Here is a 23,072-nt window from a genome sequence, read left to right as displayed (position 1 = left end):
CAACAGTGAGAGGCCCACGTACCGCAAAAAAAAGAAAAGAAAAGAGGTGCTAAAAATGTATTATTATCTGATATGCTGACTGTAGCAATGTTACACTTAGGCTAACTAGCTAAAATAACTAGCTAGTTACTTGAGGAATGGAATCACGTTTCTTCCTTGAACTCCTGGAGAAACTACTTTTCAACACAGGGGAAAAATCCCTTTGCATTTCATCCACATATGTTGTTAAATATTTGTTTGCAGAGTGCTGTGTTGTTTGCTTTGCTCATTCCTCAGAGTAATCCCAGGGTTTGTTGTAATCTCTGATCAAAAACGGTTTCTCTTGGATTTTAGTGGCAAAGAGGTAGGACTGAAGTTTATGTGTTGATTAACAATATATATTGCCATGAATTCTACAAGGGCCACCAAATGTGGAAAAGCCATTGCTGTGGTCTTTGTTTACAAAACCTTTCTTCACCCCCTCTCACAGGGGCCTATGCTTGAATTGTCTGTCCTTTGTTGGAGTTCGTGTTGATCATCCACACCCACCTATCACAATCCTGCGACCATGAAGACCCATTTGTTTCAAGTAACAGAACTAACTGGTTTAGAACAGTAGCTTTAAAACTTTTGTGTATTGGAGAGAAACTCCACTATATAAGTGCAATCGATTAGGAAAATCAGACTATTTTTTTAAAAAATCAGGCTATTTTTATGGATACCAAATTTTCCCAGAGGGTAGCTGTAGGCTTGCAGCAATCCATGCAGTTTATTTCTGTATATTATCTTCCAGAAAATCCTGATTCACACATATAAAAAATTTTAAATGACAGATTTTTATTAACAGATGATCCTGCAGTCTCTGGATATTTTTCATTCAAATGGATCCAGAAACTGGGACTAAAATGCAGAGAAAATTTTGGTTTCACAGTTTAATCACTATTCAAGTCTTATTTAAATATGAAAATCAGATAAGAAGCAGCCAAAACAGAGTAAGCACTAAAGCTGTCTAAAAGGTATGGTTGTCACGATGAGACACGTTATGCATGTTCTTGTTGTTGCACAACTAACTAGTCTCCTTTCGCCAAGCAGATGAGCCTGAGCCTTGCATGCTTTCTAATTGAGCACAGCCCACAGGTTGAAGTGGTGTCAGTACTTCCTTACACAATTTTCCTTGAGTCAACATGTGCAGGCATGAATTTATTGAAAGACCTGTGCAAAGCTTCCACCTTCATAATCCATGACGCATTTACAAGAACTTGAAACATATTCAGAGGGATGGCAGGAGAAGCATTATTCCTGAGGGCTGTAAAAAAGTGAATGAACCAAGCCATTTAAGTTAGTGATTTGGTGGTCTTCCCTGGGATAGAGTTTGCTATATAAAACAGTTGCTTGTATACATTGTTGAAAGACCTCTTAGAGTGTATTAAGAAGATGGCCTCTACCAGGTTTTTTTTTTAGGTTTTCTTTTTTTTATTGAAGTATACTTGATTTACAATGTTGTGTTAATTTCGGGTGTATAGCACAGTGATTCAGTTATATATATACATATATAGATTCTTTTCCCTCATAGGTTATTGTAAAATATTGAGTATAGTTCCCTGTGCTATACAGTAGGTCCTTGTTGGTTATCTGTTTTATATATAGTAGTGTGTATATGTTAACCCCAAACTCCCTCCCTCTGCCACTTAATATTTTTAAAATCTTAGGCCAGTATTTTACTTCTCTAAGTCTCAGTTTTCTCCTGTGTAAGATGGGCATAATAAAAAACTTACCTGAGGACATATATACACTACCAAATGTAAAATAGATAGCTAGTGGGAAGCAGCCGCATAGCACAGGGAGATCAGCTCGGTGCTTTGTGACCACCTAGAGGGCTGAGATAGGGAGAGTGGGAGGGAGGGAGATGCAAGAGGGAAGAGATATGGGGACATATGTATATGTATAACTGATTCACTTTGTTATAAAGCAGAAACTAACACACCATTGTAAAGCAATTATACTTCAATAAAGATGTTAAAAAAAACCTTACCTGTTAAGGGATTAAATGAGATACTACAGATAAAGTGTTTAAATGAGATACTACAGATAAAGTGTTTAGCATAGAGCCTGACATTTAGGAAGCTACTATAATTTTTCTTTATTACAGTTAAGATAGTTAAATGTATTTTAGAAAATGAAAAGTGATTTGTATGTTGGTGGTATACAATTTGAAAATGAATAGCCTAGAGTACTTCAAGGTCCATATTACCTGACATCTGACTGTAACCCTTTAGGAATAAGTTGAGTAGACTGACTGTTTTACCAGAAAATGATCTTTTGGCCCACCTATGTTTGTCATTCTTTTCTCAAGTAACTGCTTATCCCTCAAGTAACCAATCTTCTTCCCATTCACAAGGACTTTGGAATAGGATTTTCCACTGATTTATTACCACCCAATCCCTTCTCAACCACTTGACATTTAGTTTTTATTCTTTGTTGGGTTTTTTGTTGTTGTTGGCTGGTTTGTTTTTTTTTTTTTTTGCCCCCTAGTAAGTTGACATCAAAAAGAACCTATTTTAGTAGAATGATAGGCTCAAAAGAAGTTGAGAAGAGAATGGGTGGTGATGATTTACCAACGTAAAATACCATTCCAGAATCTGTTCCATGTGCATCCTTTTTGATCTCTCTGCAGTACTGTATTTGATATTGTTGACCACTCCTTTGAAACTCTTTCCTAAGCAGTCTCTTGCTTCTCTTGCCTCTCTTTTGTTTCATTTCTGTTATTTTATTAACATACTCATCTCATACCTTTTCTTCCTTGCATTCATACCCAGGCCCCCAACACTCTCCCTCCAGTAAATATCTGCCACGTCCAGTTGATTTCAGTCTTCTCACATATGTTCAATCTTCTCACATATGTTCCTTTCTTCCTCACAATTGTTTTTACACTGCTTTCAGTTCCTGTGTCTTCTCATGGGAACAAATACTTAGCCTTGGTCTCCCTGCCTCCAGTCACTTCTCTTCGGTTCTTCCTCCACGTGGCCACCGGAACACAGCTCTGGTCACACATACGCCATTGCTCAAAAGCCCATTACTTATAAATTTGAGACTATGTTTCTCAGCATGGCATATAAGACTCTTGATGATCTAGTCCCAACCTACTTGTGAAGCTTTATGTATTTCTTGTCTCATATTGATCCCTAAACATGTTCTCTACTCTTTCCCATTATCATTCCTTTGCTCGTACTTCTGCTTTTGCCTACATACCCTTTTCTTACCAGCTCTGTTGGTCAAAACCTTACCCATCCTTCAAAACCCAGCACAGATGCCTCCTCATCTTTGAAGCCTTTCGTAATTCTTTCATTTCCTCTTCCCACCACAGCCCCCACACCAAAAACAAAATAGTCTCTTCTCTTATCTCCTGTAGAACACCATCTCTTATAGTACTTTCTGCATTTTTTTAAACATCTTTATTGGGGTATAATTGCTTTACAATGGTGTGTTAGTTTCTGCTTTATAACAAAGTGAATCAGTTATACATATACATATGTTCCCATATCTCTTCCCTCTTGCGTCTCCCTCCCTCCCACCCTCCCTCAGGCGGTCACAACACACAGAGCTGATATCCCTGTGCTATGCAGCTGCTTCCTACTAGTTATCTACCTTACATTTGGTAGTGTATATATGTCCATGCCTCTCTCTCGCTTTGTCACAGCTCACCCTTCCCCCTCCCCATATCCTCAAGTCCATTCTCTAGTAGGTCTGTGTCTTTATTCCTGTCTTACCCCTAGGTTCTTCATGACATTTTTTCCCTTAAATTCCATATATATGTGTTAGCATACGGTATTTGTCTTTCTCTTTCTGACTTACTTCACTCTGTATGACAGACTCTAGGTCTATCCACCTCATTACAAGTAGTTCAATTTCGTTTCTTTTTATGGCTGAGTAATATTGCATTGTATATATGTGCCACATCTTCTTTATCCATTCATCCGATGATGGGCACTTAGGTTGTTTCCATCTCCGGGCTATTGTAAATAGAGCTGCAATGAACATTTTGGTACATGACTCTTTTTGAATTATGGTTTTCTCAGTGTATATGCCCAGTAGTGGGATTGCTGGGTCATATGGTAGTTCTATTTGTAGTTTTTTAAGGAACCTCCATACTGTTCTCCATAGTGGCTGTACCAATTCACATTCCCACCAGCAGTGCAAGAGTGTTCCCTTTTCTCCACACCCTCTCCAGCATTTATTGTTTCTAGATTTTTTGACGATGGCCATTCTGACTGGTGTGAGATGATATCTCATTGTAGTTTTGATTTGCATTTCCCTAATGATTAATGATGTTGAGCATTCTTTCATGTGTTTGTTGACCATCTGTATGTCTTCTTTGGAGAAATGTCTATTTAGGTCTTCTGCCCATTTTTGGATTGGGTTGTTTGTTTTTTTGTTATTGAGCTGCATGAGCTGGTTGTAAATTTTGGAAATTAATCCTTTGTCAGTTGCTTCATTACTTTCTGCATTTTGCTGGTAGTTTTTTGTTTATATATTTTACCTTCCTACTGTATCGTAATCATTTTAATGTTTTATTATTGTCATATTCCCCATAGGAACCTTTATACTTTATGTACTCTGGAAATGCTTCTTGAGTGGCCTTAAATACACAACAATGCCAGAGGGTCATATGATTCCCTAGAAAAATATCTAACGGAAGGGGATTGAAATTCAATTCATTAAACATTTATCAAGGGTCTATTGTATGCTAAGTACTGTGCTTCTTGCCTGAATATACAAAATAAGGAGGACTAAAATTGTACAGATACTTCAAGATTGCAAACGCCCTAATTTTTATGTTGGTCACCATCATGTGCCAGTTTATGGGTTTTTAATGGCAAAATGACCTAGGTAACAAAGAAATAGTGACAGTGAGTATTTACGTTGAACTTTCCCTGTTCTATTTTTTATTGATGTTTTAAAAATTTGATTTACACCATTCAACTTATGTCTCCAATTAAAGTGCTTCCAGTGAACATGTTGATGAATGTGGAATCCCATAACATAAAAACCTTACAAAAATATAGCCTGATCGGTGAATTGTTTTTCTAAGCACATAAAGAACTATTTCCCCCAGTCCATGGAAGATGTGTGTTGTCTCATATAGAATGCCACATTTAGTCTCTGTTCTCAGGCTTAAATGGAGAAAATAGAGGAGGGTACCAAAGATATTTTCTAAGTTATTTTATGATTATAAACTTAACCATGCATCTTGCAGAAAACTTGGAAAATACAGAAAAGTATAAAACTAAAAATAAAAGCTACATATAATTCCACAATGCAGAGATGGTACCATTAATATTCCTTCTAGTCTCTTTTTCCATGTATCCTACTTTTATCATAATGGTTATTTTTTCATGAATATTAATGTAGTATTAATAAAATACAGACAGTTTAAAGGAAAACACAAAAAGCCATAAATATAACCATTTTAGCATTTGGGGGTGTTTTTTTGTCATTTGCTTCCTTTGCTCTGCATATATATTATTTAAAGAATTATAATTATATACTATATATACAGCTTTGCATCCTGCTTATTATTGTAAGCATTTTCCCATGTAATTAAAAATAGAGAGAGGGTTCTCTTGTAGGCTGAAGATGGTGGTCATTGATTGGAGGGGTGGGAATTGAGCTTCTCTTCCATTAACCAGCAGAAAGGAAGTGCAGAAATGGTGACAGGGAGGGGTGTGAATTGGAACATTTAAAACAAAAATATGCCCCAAAGAGCCTTACATAAAAATATACTTACTAGCCATAAATGTGATCTGGTCTAACCCATGTTCATTGCCTACTGTGGCCTTGGTGTTTTGAAAGGTTTGATCACCATTTGTACCTTAGTTCCTCTTCTCCTATAATATTCCTATAGGTGATGTCTTTGTTACAAATGAGGTTTGCAACCAGTTTCCTTGTTGCTTGGTTAAGTAGCACCTCATTGACTAAAATGGCCTTTCTTATTCATGATGACCACTGAACTGTAAACTATTGTTGGGGTTTTTCCCAAAGTTTACTTGATAGGGTACCACAAATACTGCCTAGCGGTGAATAACTTTTTGTATATGTAAATTTCATCAAAGAATAATGTACATACCAAATAGGTATAGAAATAATTAACGTATAGCTCAGTGAGTTTTCACAAAGCAAGCACACCTGTGTAACCAGCACCTGGCTCAAGAAGCAGAACAGTACCAGAACCCCAGAAGACTACCTTGTGCCCCAAGACAAAGAATCTTTGAAGCAGCACAATTGTCAACTTTGTCTCCTGAGGAAATGACTTCTTACAGCATGTGGTAGGAGCCTAGTCACCTACAGAAACAAATCCTTCACTGTATTGGAGCTAGTTAACTGTGGTGATCCTCAGCTGCACACTGTAGGTAGTTATTTCCAAGCACAGAATACACTCACTTTTAAAAAATAATTAATTAATTAATTAATTAATTTTGGCTGCATTGGGTCTTCGTTGCTGAGCACGGGCTTTCTCTAGGTGCGGCGAGCGGGGGCTACTCTTCGTTGCAGTGCTTGGGCTTCTCACTGTGGTGGCTTCTCTTGTTGTAGAGCACGGGCTCTATATGCATGGGCTTCAGTAGTTGTGGCGCGTGGGCTCAGTAGATGTGGCATGTGGGCTCATTAGTTGTGGCACGTGGGCTCAGTAGTTGTGGCGTGTGGGCTCAGTAGTTGTGGTGCATGGGCTCAGTTGTTGTGGCTTGTGGGCTCTAGAGCATAGGCTCAGTAGTTGTGGCACACGGGCTTAGTTGCTCTGAGGCATGTGGAGTCTTCCCGGACCAGGGATCGAACCCGTGTCCCCTGCATTGGCAGGTGGATTCTTTTTTTAAGTGATCTTTTTATTTTTTTATTTTTAACATCTTTATTGGAGTATAATTGCTTTACAATGGTGTGTTAGTTTCTGCTTTATAACAAAGTGAATCAGCTATACATATATGTATATCCCCATATCTCTTCCCTCTTGTGTCTCCCTCCCTCCTACTGTCCCTATCCCACCCCTCTAGGTGGTCACAAAGCACCGAGCTGATCTTCCTGTGCTATGCGGCTGCTTCCCACTAGCTATTGGTTTTACATTTGGTAGTGTATATATGTCCATGCCACTCTCTCACTTTGTCCCAGTTTACCCTTCCCCCTCCCCATGTCCTCAAGTCCATTCTCTACTAGGTCTGTGTCTTTATTCCCATCCTGCCCCTAGGTTCTTCACGACCATTTTTTTTTTAGATTCCATATATATGTGTTAGCATATGATATTTGTTTTTCTCTTTCTGACTTACTTCACTCGGTATGACAGACTCATTCCATCCACCTCACTACAAATAACTCAATTTTGTTTCTTTCTATGGCTGAGTAATATTCCCTTGTATATATGTGCCACATCTTCTTTATCCATTCATCTGTCGATGGACACTTAGGTTGCTTCCGTGTCCTGGCTATTGTAAATAGAGCTGCAATGAACATTGTGGTACATGACTCTTTTTGAATGATGGTTTTCTCAGGGTATATGCCCAGTAGTGGGATTGCTGGGTCATATGGTAGTTCTATTTGTAGTTTTTTAAGGAACCTCCATACTGTTCTCCATAGTGGCTGTATCAATGTACATTCCCACCAACAGTGCAGGAGGGTTCCCTTTTCTCCACAGGCAGGTGGATTCTTAACCACTGCACCACCATGGAAGTCCCCATGGACTTTTTGACACAGTTATTAAGCCAGTTTAGAGTTGCCACATTTTGCTGTTAACACCCCACTTTGGAGCCCTATGGGCAAAGCAGAGCACAAGGGCTCTTTGTTATTTTTCCATTTCTTGTTCTGTCTTTTTCAGCTGTATGTATGTATGTCTTCCTAGATATCATGACATATAATTATTGCTTAAATTTACCCATAGGCTTGTTACAATATTGATTTCTTCCGAAAAGAAAGTTTGGTGATTCATGCCTGACTTGACGGAGGCTGTTGGGTTCAGAACCTAGTCGCGCTTTACTTGGTTTTAATGCTTGAATGCTCAAGTTAGATACAAATCAGTGATTTTGAGTTTAACCTTATTTATTTTGACCTTTTTTGCAAGAAGATGGTGCTTGAACTCACTTGTTGGGGTGTGTGTGTATGTTTCCCTCAAGATATTAATCATTATCATTTCAGATAAAATGTTGAAGTAGCTTAGTTAAATGCTGCCTGCAACTAAAAAGTCTTAGCTTTTGAAAGGAAAATGTACCAAAATGTTAACCTTGGTTATATCTGGTTGGTGGAATTATAGGTGATTATTGTCCTCGTCATTATCATTTGTCTGTATTTTCTGAATTTCCTATAATGAATATGTTTTATACTTGTAATCAGAAAAAATCAGGTATTTTAGAAAATCCAAAATTCTCCTATAGTGTTGATAAATCCTAAAGAAAGCATTAATAATGTGACCTTTGCAACAACAGGAACGAAGCATACCTTATAATAGAAATGATTTACTGACTATTATGAGAATTTAAGGAAGAATTACTTTGGTCTTTTGAATATATCTAACTTACATAATTGTTAGTGACCAACTGTTAACACTAACTGGTTTCTTTCTTGTTAACACTAACTGGTTTCTTCATATGTAAAATGAGCCTTGAACACTACAGAACTTTAAAGAATGACTTTTTCTATTTTAATATGGAATATTTCTCTTCTCTTCCTTTTGTATCACGAGTGGTGTTTTTTTCTTTCCCCCCTTACACATATCTCACCTTTCTTGGTTTTTTTGTTTGTTTCCCATAAGAGACCTGCTTCCCTTCACTAGCCCCCTTCAATATCTATTCTATTCAATACTTTTAAGATTAGTGCTAAATTTAACAGCTTAGGAAGAAGAATCCAATATATTGGCAGTTTTAACCCATGACACACTGAGTTCATCTGATGACAATAGCTTCTGTCATTCTAGAAAAGAGGAAGAGATTTTGTGAGAATAAGGGCAGAGGAGAATCATGGTGTTCTTATTTTACACTTCATTAATGATATGCAGAACATACAAGCTCAATCAAAATTGCATTTAACACATCAGTAAAATTGAATTACAGATCTTCCTCAACTTATGATGGGGCTACATCCTGATAAACCAATCATAAGTTGAAAATATTGTTAAGTCGAGAATGCATTTAATACACCTTAACCTACCTAACATCATAGCTTAGCTTGGCCTACCTGAAACGTGCTCAGAACATTTATATTAGCCTACAGTTGGGCATATTTGATAATAAAGTGTTGAATATCTCATGTAATTTATTGAACACTGTACTGAAAGTGAAAAACAGAGTGGTTGTCTGGGTACAGAATGGTGGTAAGTGTATTGGTCACGTGGCTGACTGCTGCTGCCCAGCATCACGAGAGAGTATCATACCACACATATCGTAAGTCAGACCATCATAAGTTGGGGAACTTCTGTACTTCTTTTCAAAATTGGCATTTCCCTTGAAATACTATTCTGCTATGTGAATCTCCACAAGTTGGTGGTTTGCACAAGAAACTGTCAAATTCAAGGGTAGCTTCTGTACCACTTCTTTTTCTCTTAGGATACATTTTGTATCCCACTTTTATACCCACTTCCTTTGCCTTTCATAGCTTAATTAATTGTACCTTAGATATTCCCCCCACCTCTCTCTCTCACTGAACCCCATCTTCCTTTTCAAAAAAATTTGAGCTTCTTTCTATGTGATGCCATTTATTTTGAAGAGAAATTAAACATTATAAGCAGCCAGTGCTTTCAATATCTGACGAACTTGAATGTGTCCATAACTCAGTCCCACAGTCTCCACAGAAACTTCCCATTAACCATGTAATCCTCCTGATTAAATATGCATTTTCCTTATGTCCCACTATTTAAGATATTTTAAATGTTTTTTGTTTTGTTTGTTTGTTTTTTGCTTTAAGTATTTCTGTGATTTTTTTTCTGAGAAGTTTTATTACAAATATAGGTTAAATAATAACTTATATTTGCTTTGAAGTTTTTAGTCCTCCAAGCATTCCACACGGAAGTAATCTGTGGGCTCATTTGGGAGCTCAGACACTGTTTACCAACATTACTATGGGAAAATGTATTGTCTCTAGTTCCAAACAACTCATTTACAAATGAATTTTTTTTTAGTTTTTTAAAAATTATTAACATCTTTATTAGACTATAATTGCTTTACAATGTTGCGTTAGTTTCTGCTTTATAACAAAGTGAATCAGTTATACATATGTCCCCATATCTCTTCCCTCTTGCGTCTCCCTCCCTCCCACCCTCCCTATCCCAGCCCTCTAGGTGGTCACAAAGCACCGAGCTGATCTCCCTGTGCTATGTGGCTGCTTCCCACTAGCTATCTGTTTTACGTTTGGTAGTGTATATATGTCCATGCCACTCTCTCACTTTGTCACAGCTTACCCTTCCCCCTCCCTGTGTCCTCAAGTCCATTCTCTAGTAGGTCTGTGTCTTTATTCCTGTATTACCCCTAGGTTCTTCATGACCTTTTTTTTTTTTTTTTTTTAGATCCCATATATATGTGTTAGCATACGGTATTTGTTTTTCTCTTTCTGACTTACTTCACTCTGTATGACAGTCTCTAGGTCCATACATTCTTGTACTAGTTTCACCTGGTCTGAAAATTTGAGGGTAAAGTGGCATGATGGAGGCCATGTCAGAATTTTATTTTATGCCTAGGCTATGGCCTGGTTTTGTGCTCATTTTTCCCCCCTGGGTGCAGCAGCAATTTATTCAGTGGAATTCTCCTTCCCAAGGTCTCACATTACAGGAAAACAGAACCAATAACTACAAGGACAAAAGAGCACCATAATTTCCAACATTCATTTGCGAAACTCCTAAATCTCCTGTTTATCTTTTTTACTGCCTAACAGAGATCTGATTATTTTTAACCTGTTGTGTATATATTGTTAGTCAGTAATTGCTTTACCTTGAGCCATTAAATAGTTTTATCAGATTCTGAATAGCTCTGGATATCGTGCAATTTATTATCCCAAAGGGTTGAATACATTGATGCTGTGGAGTTTACTGACTAGCATTCCTCCAGGAAACATTAATAAAGAGCAGCAACAAATATTGAATTTGGTTTCTAGAAATCTTACTACTCCAAAACAAAAGCTATGACAATAGAAAACTTTAGCATAAACATTTTAATACAATTACAGAATACCCTATTAATCAAATAATATACATACTACAATTTCTGCCTGGCCTGGCAATAGCAATATCTTATTATTTTATTTTCCTCAGTATCAGCACAAATTTAAGGTTGTATAAACACTCAACCTGTTCCAACTGCTTCAAGACTTCTCTTTTATGTCCTCTGAACTTCCTCATAAGTGTCCAAACAACCAGTCTGCTAGTGAACCAGGATAACTGGGTTCTAACTTGAACTTGGGGCTAAAATGGCATCCATCCTAGCTCCTGAATGTAAGTGTGAAACTGAAGTGGACTCAAACCCCAGGCTGGAGAGGGATTATTGCCACCATTAGTGCTGCTCTGGCAGTATGGTGATTTCAGTGGGATCAGCACTGTAGCAGTAAGCGTCACACTAAACCCAGGGTTTGCAGAGTAGGATTAGTATTTAATTTGTTACCCGTGTATAGATAATATGTCCTTGCTTATAAGCAAACAGTGTTGAAGAAATGCCATCTTTGAATGCAGGGAGGAGGCGCATCTTAGACTCTGTTCACAATTATCTTTAAAGGATGAATTTGTTTTCAGATTCAATCAAGATTCAAATTACCACTAAATATAGCACAGTTAAAATTGCATTCATCAAATATTTATTTGACATGTGTTACGTGCCAGGCACTCTGTTAGACATTGTAGTTACAGTGGTGAAAGACCCAGTCCCTAACGTGAAAGAATCCATAGTTTAGTGAAACTCAAGTAAACCAGATAACCTCAAGGGAAGCCTGCACTCGACAGTGTAAAACCTATCTAACGCAGATGAGTCAGGATCTTATAAAAGGAGGTTGAACTTTCTTCTGTAGGTGAATAAAGCTACAGAGCTTTATGGAGACCAGCTAAGGGCCTTTGGCAAAGAGCTCTTTAAAGGCCTTTGGCAAAGGAATTACATGAACATTTTTCCCATTTAGAAAAATTTATCCAGTAGCTGTGAGGGGAATGAATTGGAAGACTGAGACTGGTGGCGTAGAAACCAGTTAGGAGGTTGTTACAGTGATTTTGGTGAAAGACGATGGTGACAATGAAGCAGTATTATAACAGAAAAGAAATGGGCCTGTTTATTATGTAGCTAATTTTCAAAAAATAAGTCTATTGGCAGAGTTTTTCCATGCAGGGTAAAGGATTGGCATTGATCTGGCTAGAGTGACTGGAACACTATCTTGAAACTCCTTGACCATAACATCAAACTATAATCAAACTCCAGCCCGATACTTCTGAAAGTATGGGCCACAGACCACATGCAGCAAAAGAACCCACAGAACTTGTTAAACCGCAGATTTCCAAGCCCCACCCCAGACATACTGAATTAGGGAATGGGGCCCAGGGAGTTCAATGTTTTAACAAGTTTCCCAGGTAATTCTCATGCATATTAAAGTTTGAGGATCATTGATCTAGCCTGACAGTTTTCAAAATATGATCTGGGAGCACTGGTCCCTGAGATTCTTTCAGGGGCCCATGAGGTCAAAACTATTTTCACAGTAATACGTAGACATTATTTGCAGAATTCACTGTGTTGACATTTACACGGACGGTATAAAAGCAACGGTGGGGAAAAGCTGCTGGCACCTTAGCACCAGTTAAGACAGAAACAACAAGCTATGTTGTATACTATACCTCCATGCATTTACAGTAAAAAGAAAATGCCAGTTTCACTTAGGAATGTCCTTGATGTAGCAGTAAGAATAAGTAATTTTATTAAATCTCTACTCTGTCATGCACAACTTTTTTTTTTGCCTATTCTGTGTGGTGAAATGGGAAGTAGGCACAAAGCACTTGTATGACTGAGTTGTGAGCTGAACTAGCTGTTTTCTCCAAGCAACTCCTTTTTAACTTGAATGAACTACTGACAAACAATGGTTATTCAGCCTTGGGTGTTTGGAAGACCTATTAAACACTCCTCAATCTTCTAATTACATGTCTGTGTGAGTACAGATTTACCTTCATATACTTCAACCAGAAAAACAGTTCACAGTAGATCTAGTGCAGAAGCAGATATGAAGATCCAACTGTCTTCTATTAAATCTGACATTAAAGAGGTTTGCACAAATGACAATGCCACTCTTATTATGTTTTTTGGGAAAATAGTTATTTTTGATTTAAAAATGTTAATTATATTAACATATATTTACAGCCGTTATTTTAAATGAATGAATAAATACATGTAAAATTTCTCTGTTAATTTCTAATATGATTAATATGAATAGAAATAATCTACATAAACAAACGTTCTTTGGAGTCTTCGATAACTTTAAAGAGTATAAAGGAGTCCCAAGTCTAGAAACTTGGAGAAATGCTGATCTAGCCCTTGGGTTCTTAACAATGTGCTAAACATTACCACTTGTGGAAATCAGAAGAGGCCTGGTAGGACTAGGGTTTTTAATAATAATTCTAAGAATTGTTTATCTGTGAATATGACATGTCATCCACAAATTATGCATCTGTGACCTTTGGAACAGCATGGTTTCTAATTTCCTAGTGTCTTTAATATGCTGTTTCCTGAGGGTTCCAGCTCCTGAGATTTTTTTTGGTGCCATATCAAATCTGTGACCCATTCCCTAATGTAGTATTACCTTCAAAACCTGGGGGTACAGGACAGAAAGAAAGGCAACCTGCTGAACTACCCATGGCTGTGTGCTTCTGTTTCATTTGTTGGCTTAAAAGGATGCTAATAATAGAAGGTGATTTTGGTCATCTTCACTGCCACCACCCCTCCCTCAAAAAGATGATTTGTAACAGTACAAAAAGTTAAGAACCATTGTTTTAACTGACAGGCAACCTGTACTAAAGCCTATTTCATATTCTGCTATAGACTAGAATTTACCTAAAGACTAGTTAGGATCATAACATATTAAAGGGATGTGCAGAACTGATTTGTCTGGTTTCCAGTAAACCACAGACATGTATTTCCAGATACTTTTAAGAAATCATTTGTATATTTGTTGAGGTGCAATGATAAAATTATTTTTTTTTTCATCCAGAGAGCTGCCATGAAGCAGTCAATTTAAGAAACTAAATTTGGTTCATTGGTGACTGGCAATAACTAAAACGGGGCAAAAAACCAAGTTGTCACAAAACAGGAATTTGAATAAAGAGAGGCTAGTCTGGCTTAAAAGTTTAGATAATTTTTTTTTATTGGTTTAAAAAAATCCCACTTAGGACTGCTTGGTCTGGGGAGCTTTGATATCCCTCTTTGAAATACATTGACCTTCCCCAGTTGCTCAAAGAGTTTGGGCTATGAGGGAGGGGGTGGGGGGGAACTGCACTTTTAAAAGCTACTGTGGACAAAACGAATGTTTAGAAGTTCACTTGAATTGGTTCCAGATTTTCTAATGGAGGAAATGTTTGTTAGAGAATTATGTTGGAATTTGTCACACCTAGATCTTGTTCATTCCAGATACAAGTAAATTCAGAAGTGGTGACCCCATTGTATCATCAGAATGTTGGGCAGTATTGAATGTGAGCTTATTTTTAGAAGAGCTACTTTGGCTTTCAATTGCCTTTATCATTTGTAAGTCGCTCATTGTGAATACTTCTTTCTAATATTAAAAGTGGAAAACTGGTTGAAATAGATACTAGAACAGCTTTCCTCGCCTCCTTGTATTTTGTGTTTGAATGCCAAGGTGCTGTAAGTATGCCATCCATATGCTTAGGATATTTCATATATTGTAAAATATTTTAGACTTTATTTTACATTTTGACATGTTAATATTAAAATGTGGGGGGAGGAGGAAGATCCAGAAGCACAGAGCTCACTACATGGTTTGCACTTGATAAATAATTTATTCAGTGAATTTGTCTGTGTTCACAAATAAATAAGATTAGACCAAAACCATAATATCATTAGTTTTTTTGAAAGAAATGAATGGGGTTGGCCACCAGCAGGATCCTAGGGTCAAATTTCTATATATTATGAATAATAACTAAAAAGTATTTTTTGCCAGTAGTGCTGAGGATAGATAACCTTTATTTATATTAATTATAATTAAATGATATTTTAATTGAATGATATTGAGTAACAGTAGTAAGAGTTGCTATGGCCTATTTTATTACCTTTGCTCCCAAGATAGGCACATGCCAAAACCTTTATTCACTGTTGAACATTTGAAATTGGAGTCTGAATTTTCTCTTCTGCTTAATTATTATCTATTCCTAATCTGTCCCTTCTCCCAAAATACTCTAGATATCAGAGTGAGAATGTGAAAAACTTGAGCCATAGAATGTTGTTAGTGATTTTTAAGTGGGAAGTTCAAGGATTCCCTGTAGAGTGACTGCTACAATGATCCTATCAAGATAAATCCTTTCAAGATAAATTAAAGTTCTGCTGGACCCAGGAACATGTGTTTAAGCAACAAGGACCCAGATTAGCTATTCTTGACCATTAAATTGTTAATTATAAAGTGATGTTAATACACTAGAATTGTAAAAATGACAGCTTGTTGTTTTTTTTTTTTTTTTTTTTGCTTTTCAACTCTGAAAATTTATCAGATACAAAACATTAAAATTTATGTATTTGCATAGCACAGGGAGATCAGTTCGGTGCTTTGTGACCACCTAGAGGAGTGGGATCTGGAGGGTGGGAGGGAGATGCAAGAGGGAGATATGGGGCTATATGTATACATATAGCTGATTCACTTTGTTGTACAGCAGAAACTAACAGCATTGTAAAGCAATTATACTCCAATAAAGACATTTTAAAAGTTTATGAATAAATCCTTGAAACCAAGTGCAGATTTGGAGAGATTCAAATCCTGAAATGACAGCTGTTCTGTGATCAGGGTTTAGGCCATAAAGGTTTGTTGTCCGATTAATGATCAGTTTTCCTCACCAGACATTTTTAGCATGTTAAAGATTTTTCTTTTCTTTTTGGTGGGAATGGGTGCTGTGATTTTTGGAAAAACAATTAAATTAATAGCTGTTTGAAAATTCTATAAGGATAGCAGGAGAGATGTAGTCATATTCCTTTGCCAGAATTGATTTTAGAAGCTTAGTACAGCCCTGCTTCCTTCAGGCAAAAGCTGCAACCCAATGGTCTGATTCCCACTTCAGGGTTATTTTTGCCACGTGATACTTCTTCCCTCCCTCAAACTCTAGTCTGTTTCTGGTTACCAATTTTTAAATAAGGAGTACTACCAAGTTCAGAAATATCAAAACAAGTACAGTTTGTTATATTACAAATTACTGGACATTGAAGGAAATTAAGTTGTCTTTTTTATATAGGAACCTATTCTAACCCAGTATCAGTTCGGAATGTGATTTGGAAATCCTTTTTTTCTACTACTGGCCATGAAAATGGATATGTACAATTCATTTCGCTTTCTTAGTTCATATTCCTAGTGGTGAATGGCTAATATATAGGAGACATTTGCAAGTGCCTAGAAGGCAGGGACTATATTTTATTCCTTTCTGTAGCCCCAAGGCCTAGCACAGTGTCTGGCATGTGTATAGATACTTATAAAATACTTAATGAGTTTAGAGGTACTGTCTTCTGTATAACTGATCCACAAGAAGATTAATTGAATAGCCTTGATCTTATTAGCACCATGTTTTAATCAGCTGAGCTGTACAACCCATATTTGGCTTCTTAAGCCTGGTACTTTCCAAATGAGATAGTTGTTGTAGCAATATTTTGGATAGAAAAGTGAAAAGCTTGACACCTTGTATAAGAGTCTATGTATTAGTACATCAACATTGGTTTTAAAGATCAACTGTAAGGGGCTTCCCTGGTGGCTCAGTGGTTAAGAATCTGCCTGTCAATGCAGGGGACACGGGTTCTAGCCCTGGTCTGGGAAGATCCCACATGCCACGGAGCAACTAAGCCCATGCACCATGACTACTGAGCCTGTGCTCTAGAGCCCACAAGCCACAACTACTGAGCCTGTGCTCTAGAGTCCATGAGGCACAACTACTGAAGCCCGTGCACCACAATGAAGAGTAGCCCCCGCTCGCCGCAACTAGAGAAAGCCCGCACGCAGCAACGAAGACCCAACGCAGCCAAAAATAAATAAATAGATAAATAAATTTATAAAAAAAAACAAGAAAGAAACTGCCAAACTTTAAAAAAAAAGATCAACTGTAAGAATGGTTTAAGGAAATAGCGATAATTTTAAAGATTGTTAAAAGTATTTCCGTTTAATACATTATTGTACTACTGTGAGAGAATAAACCGATATGCAAAATTCTGCAGCATAAAGAACATAGATTCAATGATACAGGTTAGGTTTCTGTTAACTGAGCTTGTTTTCTTGAGTGTCTGAACTCCTGTCTTCAAAGAAGATCAATTCTTATAATCACTGAAGAAGTGCTTTGAGTTTCTCCAGGAAGGGATTAGCAATACTTCATCCTTCCAAATAGGCAAAAGATTGTATTTTAATCATCCTGTTGAAAAAATGTCATTCTTCATATTTTCTAAATCTTATTTAAGATGAGAAAAACTTCTGGGCTTTCTGTGCATTTTCAAAGTTGCCTTCAAGTTTCTATTCCTCAACACACCAGAAATCAGAGAAATTAAACATTCAAAATAAGTTCTGAATACGACCACATCTGTGTTTCTTATAATAAATGGCTAACTTTTTATACAGAATATGTTTTGTGATGCTTTCAAAAGATCACTTTCAAAGTCATTAATTTTAATTTGAGAGGTTTGGAATTAGCTGAAGCATAACAGCCTCTTGAATCTCCAATATTTTAAGGACAGGAAGAAAGCTTAAGGGAGAAAAAGGCTCCGCATGCCCGCTGTAGCAAAACACACACACACACACACACACACACACACACACACACACACTCTCTCTCTCTCTCTCTCTCTCTCTCTCTTTCTCTCACTCACTCACTCACTCACACGCCCCAGTCAGAAAAAGATTTTTATTCCGTTCCACAAAAAGAAGTCTGATTGTTCTTCTTTGAAGTTTTAGGGTACATATTTTGTGTTTTTAACAATAGCAAATAGGAAAACAAATTTTACTTGGGGCTGTACATGAACTTTGGCTTTTTAAAGTAGGTATGAATAAGTGAAAAGAATAAGCAAAGTAATTTCGTTATAAGTTTTGGATTGTATACTACTTGTATTTAAGTTTTGACTCGGTAACGTCCAGTGGTGCACTGGAGTCATCTGACTCAGCCAATTGTACCCATATTTTCCCAACTCTACATTCATATGGCCATGGGAGTAGTATTTATACCATGGAAATTGGCACACACTACAAATCAAGGTTTCTTCCACCTCCCCCAAGAGCCAGTTGTTAAACATTTACCACTCTCCATCCCGAATGTACCTATTTAATTTTTATTTTTTACAGTCAAATAATAGCTTTAGGTTTCATTGAAAATAGAGAACTGATGTAGAATGGTGGTGAAGAGCAGAGGCACTGAGGCCAAACTGCCTGGGTTCAGATACCAGTTCTGCACGTATTAGCTTGTGTTATCCTAGGCAAGTTAGTCACTCTTATCTCTAATGGGATAATAGCAATGCCTACCTTATAGGGTTGATGTAAGGATTAAATATGTTAATACAGGTAAAGCACTTAGAATAGGGTCTAGTTTACAGATGAATCTTATCTGGCAATTTCAGTTATCCAGAACATAGCCAGGGTTCAGGAAGTAAACAAAAATATCACTGAGCAACCAAACTAAATATCAGAGGGTGGTACTTGCACTGAAGCCCTCAAGCTGTCTCTGGGAGCCTGTTTTATTCTTTGTTTAGATCCAAGCTTGATTGACTTTTCATAGCTGACAGTAGATTAGATGTATAAAATTAGAAAGAGGGGAGAGATGCTGCTAGAAGCAACAAGTGACAACCTCTCTCCCCCAAAGAAAATTACCCAAAGTGAGAACTCAAAAATGAGTCAGAGGGGCTTCCCTGGTGGTGCAGTGGTTGAGAATCTGCCTGCCAATGCAGGGGACACGAGTTCGAGCCCTGGTCCAGAAAGATCCCACATGCCGCAGAGCAACTAAGCCCCTGTGCCACAACTACTAAGCCTGAGCTCTAGAGCCTGCGTGCCACAACTACTGAAGCCCACGCGCCTAGAGTCCGTGCTCCGCAACAAGAGAAGCCCACGCGCTGCAACAAAGAGTAGCCCCTGCTCGCCGCAACTAGAGAAAGCCCGCGCACAGCAACGAAGACCCAACACAGCCAATAAATAAATAAATAAATAAATAAATTTTTAAAAAAAGAGTCAGACTGGATGATATCTAAGGTCCATTCCAGCTCTCCAAGTCTGTGACTTTGGTGAAAAATCATAACAGTTTGGGGACAAATAACCTAACTACTGTATTAAATAATGGCTTACAAAGATGATCCACTATCAATAGTAAATCATAATCAGTATATCCTAGTTAGGAAAATAGGGCTGTACGGATGCCTTTTTAAAATGTCCGTTCAAAATTGTTGAAATTAAGTATTTGTGTAAAACTTTTTGTTACTTGGGAATTTAACTTATATGGAATACCTAATTCTCTGACAATACCAGATAAAGGAAGGCGTTACTGTAGTTAATTAAGACAGTCTCTGCCCTTAAAATGTTCTTTAGAGAGGGGGTAACAGAGGAGCAAAGAGGGAGCATTTACATTCTCACTTGGAACTCGGGAAAATAACACAGGAGGCAGCATTTGAGCTGGGACTTGAGTAACACATAGACAGGCAGAGAAGGAAGGGGGAGTGTCAGAGCAGATGTAGAGCATTTTAGGCTGAGACAACAGAATGAGCAAAAGGAAAGTTATGAAGAGTGAATGACACTAGCCGATCCCATGTGGCTGGATCTAAGTGTTCATGAGATGGGGGTGTAGTGGAGGTACATCATACTGGAAAAGTTCGCTTGGGACCAGATAATGTAAGGCTTTAAATGCTAGGCCAAGGAGTCAGAAATTTAATGAGTAATAAGGAGCCATTAAAGACTTTTGAGTAGGGAAGAGGCATGATCCAACCAAGTGATGACAAATGTCAACCAGGAAGGCTGATGAAACTTTAAGGGAAGGGGGAAAATTGGAGTTAGAGTGACCAGTTAGGAGGTTACTGAAGTAGCTCAGGCAAGGAAATTATGAGGGCCTACATTATAGGGCAGCAGGAATGGAACAGAGGATCTGATAATGGGAGATGCCAAGGAAGTATTATCTACATGACAGACTAGGTTAGCAGTGAGTATTCAAATGTGATTCTGAGGTTACTAAACCCGGTGACCAGAGGGTTGTGATGCCATTAAGTGTGATCAGGAACAGTGGAGGGGGAGCAGTTTTTAAATAGTTGCAAGGGTGTAAGGAGGAGGAGATATATAATAATGCTTAGAAATAGATCTTTTATATGATTAGAAAGCTAATTCAATAGATAGTTGGACTACATATAGCATATATGAATATGAATTGGGGCGATTGAGGCACAGCATTGTTCCTTATGTGTAGACAATGTATATTTCTTGACTATCCTTGTTTTTTATTTTTTCTCTTTCCTACCCTAAATTTATTTTATTTTACTTTATTTATTTTACATCTTTATTGGAGTATAATTGCTTTACAATGGTGTGTTGTTTCTGCTTTATAACAAAGTGAATCAGTTATACATATACACATGTTCCCATGTCTCTTCCCTCTTGCGTCTCCCTCCCTCCCACCCTCCCTATCCCACCCCTCCAGGTGGTCACAAAGCACAGAGCTGATCTCCCTGTGCTATGCGGCTGCTTCCCACTAGCTATCTACCTTACGTTTGGTAGTGTATATATGTCCATGCCTCTCTCTCGCTTTGTCACAGCTTACCCTTCCCCTTCCCCATATCCTCAAGTCCATTCTCTAGTATCCTTGTTTTTTAATCTCCACTTGACCGCAATGGCCAGTATGTTCCTGAGCATCCAGCCCTGCCACCCACCTCATATCTTCTAAAAGAATGAAAACTTACTTCTGTTAGTCAAAAACATTTAGAAGGACACATGTGTGATTTAAAAAGAAATCTTTAAAATTATCATGTATTCCAAAACCTCATTTTTAGAATGATATATGCTTTCAAAAATTATTCAGGTTACAATATCAGAAATGAACGCTAGGTTATATAGTTAATCAAAACTTTATAGCCAGAAATTTTCCTGATAGATGGCTTGTAGTGAAAAGCCAAATAGTGACAAAAGAGAATTGAAATAATTTCTGTGCTTTTAGTGCCAAAGCTAGAAATGTAAAGCCCCCAAATAAAGAGAAAAATGAGCCTCTCTCTTGCAAAATAGCCAGTTCTTCAGGACTATTTGCATTATATACTGATAGAGGAAAGAGATGCAAAGAAGACATTTCAGCCTCGTTCACTTCCCATTGCTTCTGAGATTTTCCTCATGTAAATGGGAAGAGAGTGAGTCGTCAATGTTACCAAACTGAGTAATGGCAAATGAGTCAGCAAAGTTATATAAAAGGGTTTAACTAAATGGCTGTCATATGTAAAAATAATGTCTTTTGGAACTTTAAGGATCTTTAATAATACCCTATGAATATATTTTTTGAATTGGTAACTTCAAGTGAGAAGAGGATCTTGATCTTTCGTAGACTTTGGCCACTGGGGGCCATAAACTTGAGGGATTACTTGCATAATAATTCTGCTATATACATTGCCATTTAAGGTTTGTACTCTTGATTTGATCCACTGAAAGTGTGAATGCTATTAACATTCAAAGAACTCTATTCTCTTCCTAAAGATTATTGGTCTCAGGTCATTTAAACTAGAAGGAATATAAACCGTGATAAGCGTTGGAATGGTGAGAGTAATCTAACATTCACACACCACTGGGAAAGATAATGTCTGTTCTTTATTTTTATCATAAGATTTATAAAGTCAGTAAAGTGGGAGATGTTATAGAGATTTGGCCTTTAGACTAAGACTTATAGATGATTAGACTAAGTAATAAGTTTAGTCTGATTTCAGACTTGACTTTAGTTGGGGTTGAATAGAAACACATTTCTATCAATTTTACATGTTATATTCATTGCTAACCTGATTAGGTCCATGCAAAACCTTAGAGCATCTTGGACAAATTTTATATTGCTCTTGAGGATATAGAAAAATGGCACATGGACATATATATAGGTTGTCCATTTGGGCTTGTAATCATTATTTGTCTCAAATTACTAATCCTGATATGTAGATCCTTATACATTTTAGTAGTGAGCTCATGAGATAGTCTATCACTTCATAAATTGGGAAACATATAGTTAAATAGTTTTGTCTTTCTCAAATCTCAGATTCTCTAGGAGAATCCCCTACCATCCAGGTGACTACTTGTCTTTAAGAAAGCCTTCATGTAAGAGGCAAATTGGGTCCCAAACCCAATACTTTTGAATTATAGGTGGCAAACCTGAGGGGAGGGGAGGTATTTGTTGTATATCATAGCTTCCTTACTAAACTATGAGTTCCTTAAGATCAGTAACCAAGTCTCAGCATGTTTATGTTTCATTGAGTGTCATTTAAAATCATTTTAGCAATTGGATTTTTATACTAAGAATGCTTTACCAAACTAAAACTGAATTCCTTTTCTTTTACAGGTGCAGGAGACATTGTTGCAATCATGATTGGCAATCTGAAAGGCACAAAAATTCTACAGTCTATTCAAAGAGGCATACAAGTAACAATGGTCATTGAAGTAGGGAAAAAACATGGACCTTGGGTGAATCACTATTCAATTTTCTTCGTTTCTGTGTCCTTTTTTATTATTACGGCAGCAACTGTGGGCTATTTTATCTTTTATTCTGCTCGAAGATTACGGAATGCGAGAGCTCAAAGCAGGAAGCAGGTTTGTAATGGCCTTTCTTCCAATTTAAAAATATTTTACTGTTTTAATTGTAGATTCAGTGTCATGCATTTTAATATTCTTCACTTGCTGGACAATGATCCATGCATATGTTTTGTGAAAACTGGTAGTTT

The 23,072-nt window shown here is 37.3% G+C and overlaps 1 protein-coding gene across 2 annotated transcripts in view; it reads left to right on the top strand.

Annotated features, from left to right (window-relative positions):
* RNF128 (ring finger protein 128) overlaps positions 1-23,072 on the top strand; it is a 99,680-nt gene that overhangs the window by 42,873 nt on the left and 33,735 nt on the right. For both annotated transcript variants that reach the window (XM_067724636.1, XM_067724634.1), the window contains exon 2: positions 22,694-22,941. In XM_067724636.1, coding sequence (XP_067580737.1) covers positions 22,694-22,941 — 248 coding nt within the window. The remainder of the gene's footprint in view (positions 1-22,693; positions 22,942-23,072) is intronic.

This window comes from Pseudorca crassidens, chromosome X (genome assembly GCF_039906515.1).
Source record: "Pseudorca crassidens isolate mPseCra1 chromosome X, mPseCra1.hap1, whole genome shotgun sequence".
Lineage (NCBI taxonomy): Eukaryota > Metazoa > Chordata > Mammalia > Artiodactyla > Delphinidae > Pseudorca > Pseudorca crassidens.
This window is presented reverse-complemented; position numbering and strand designations above follow the sequence as displayed.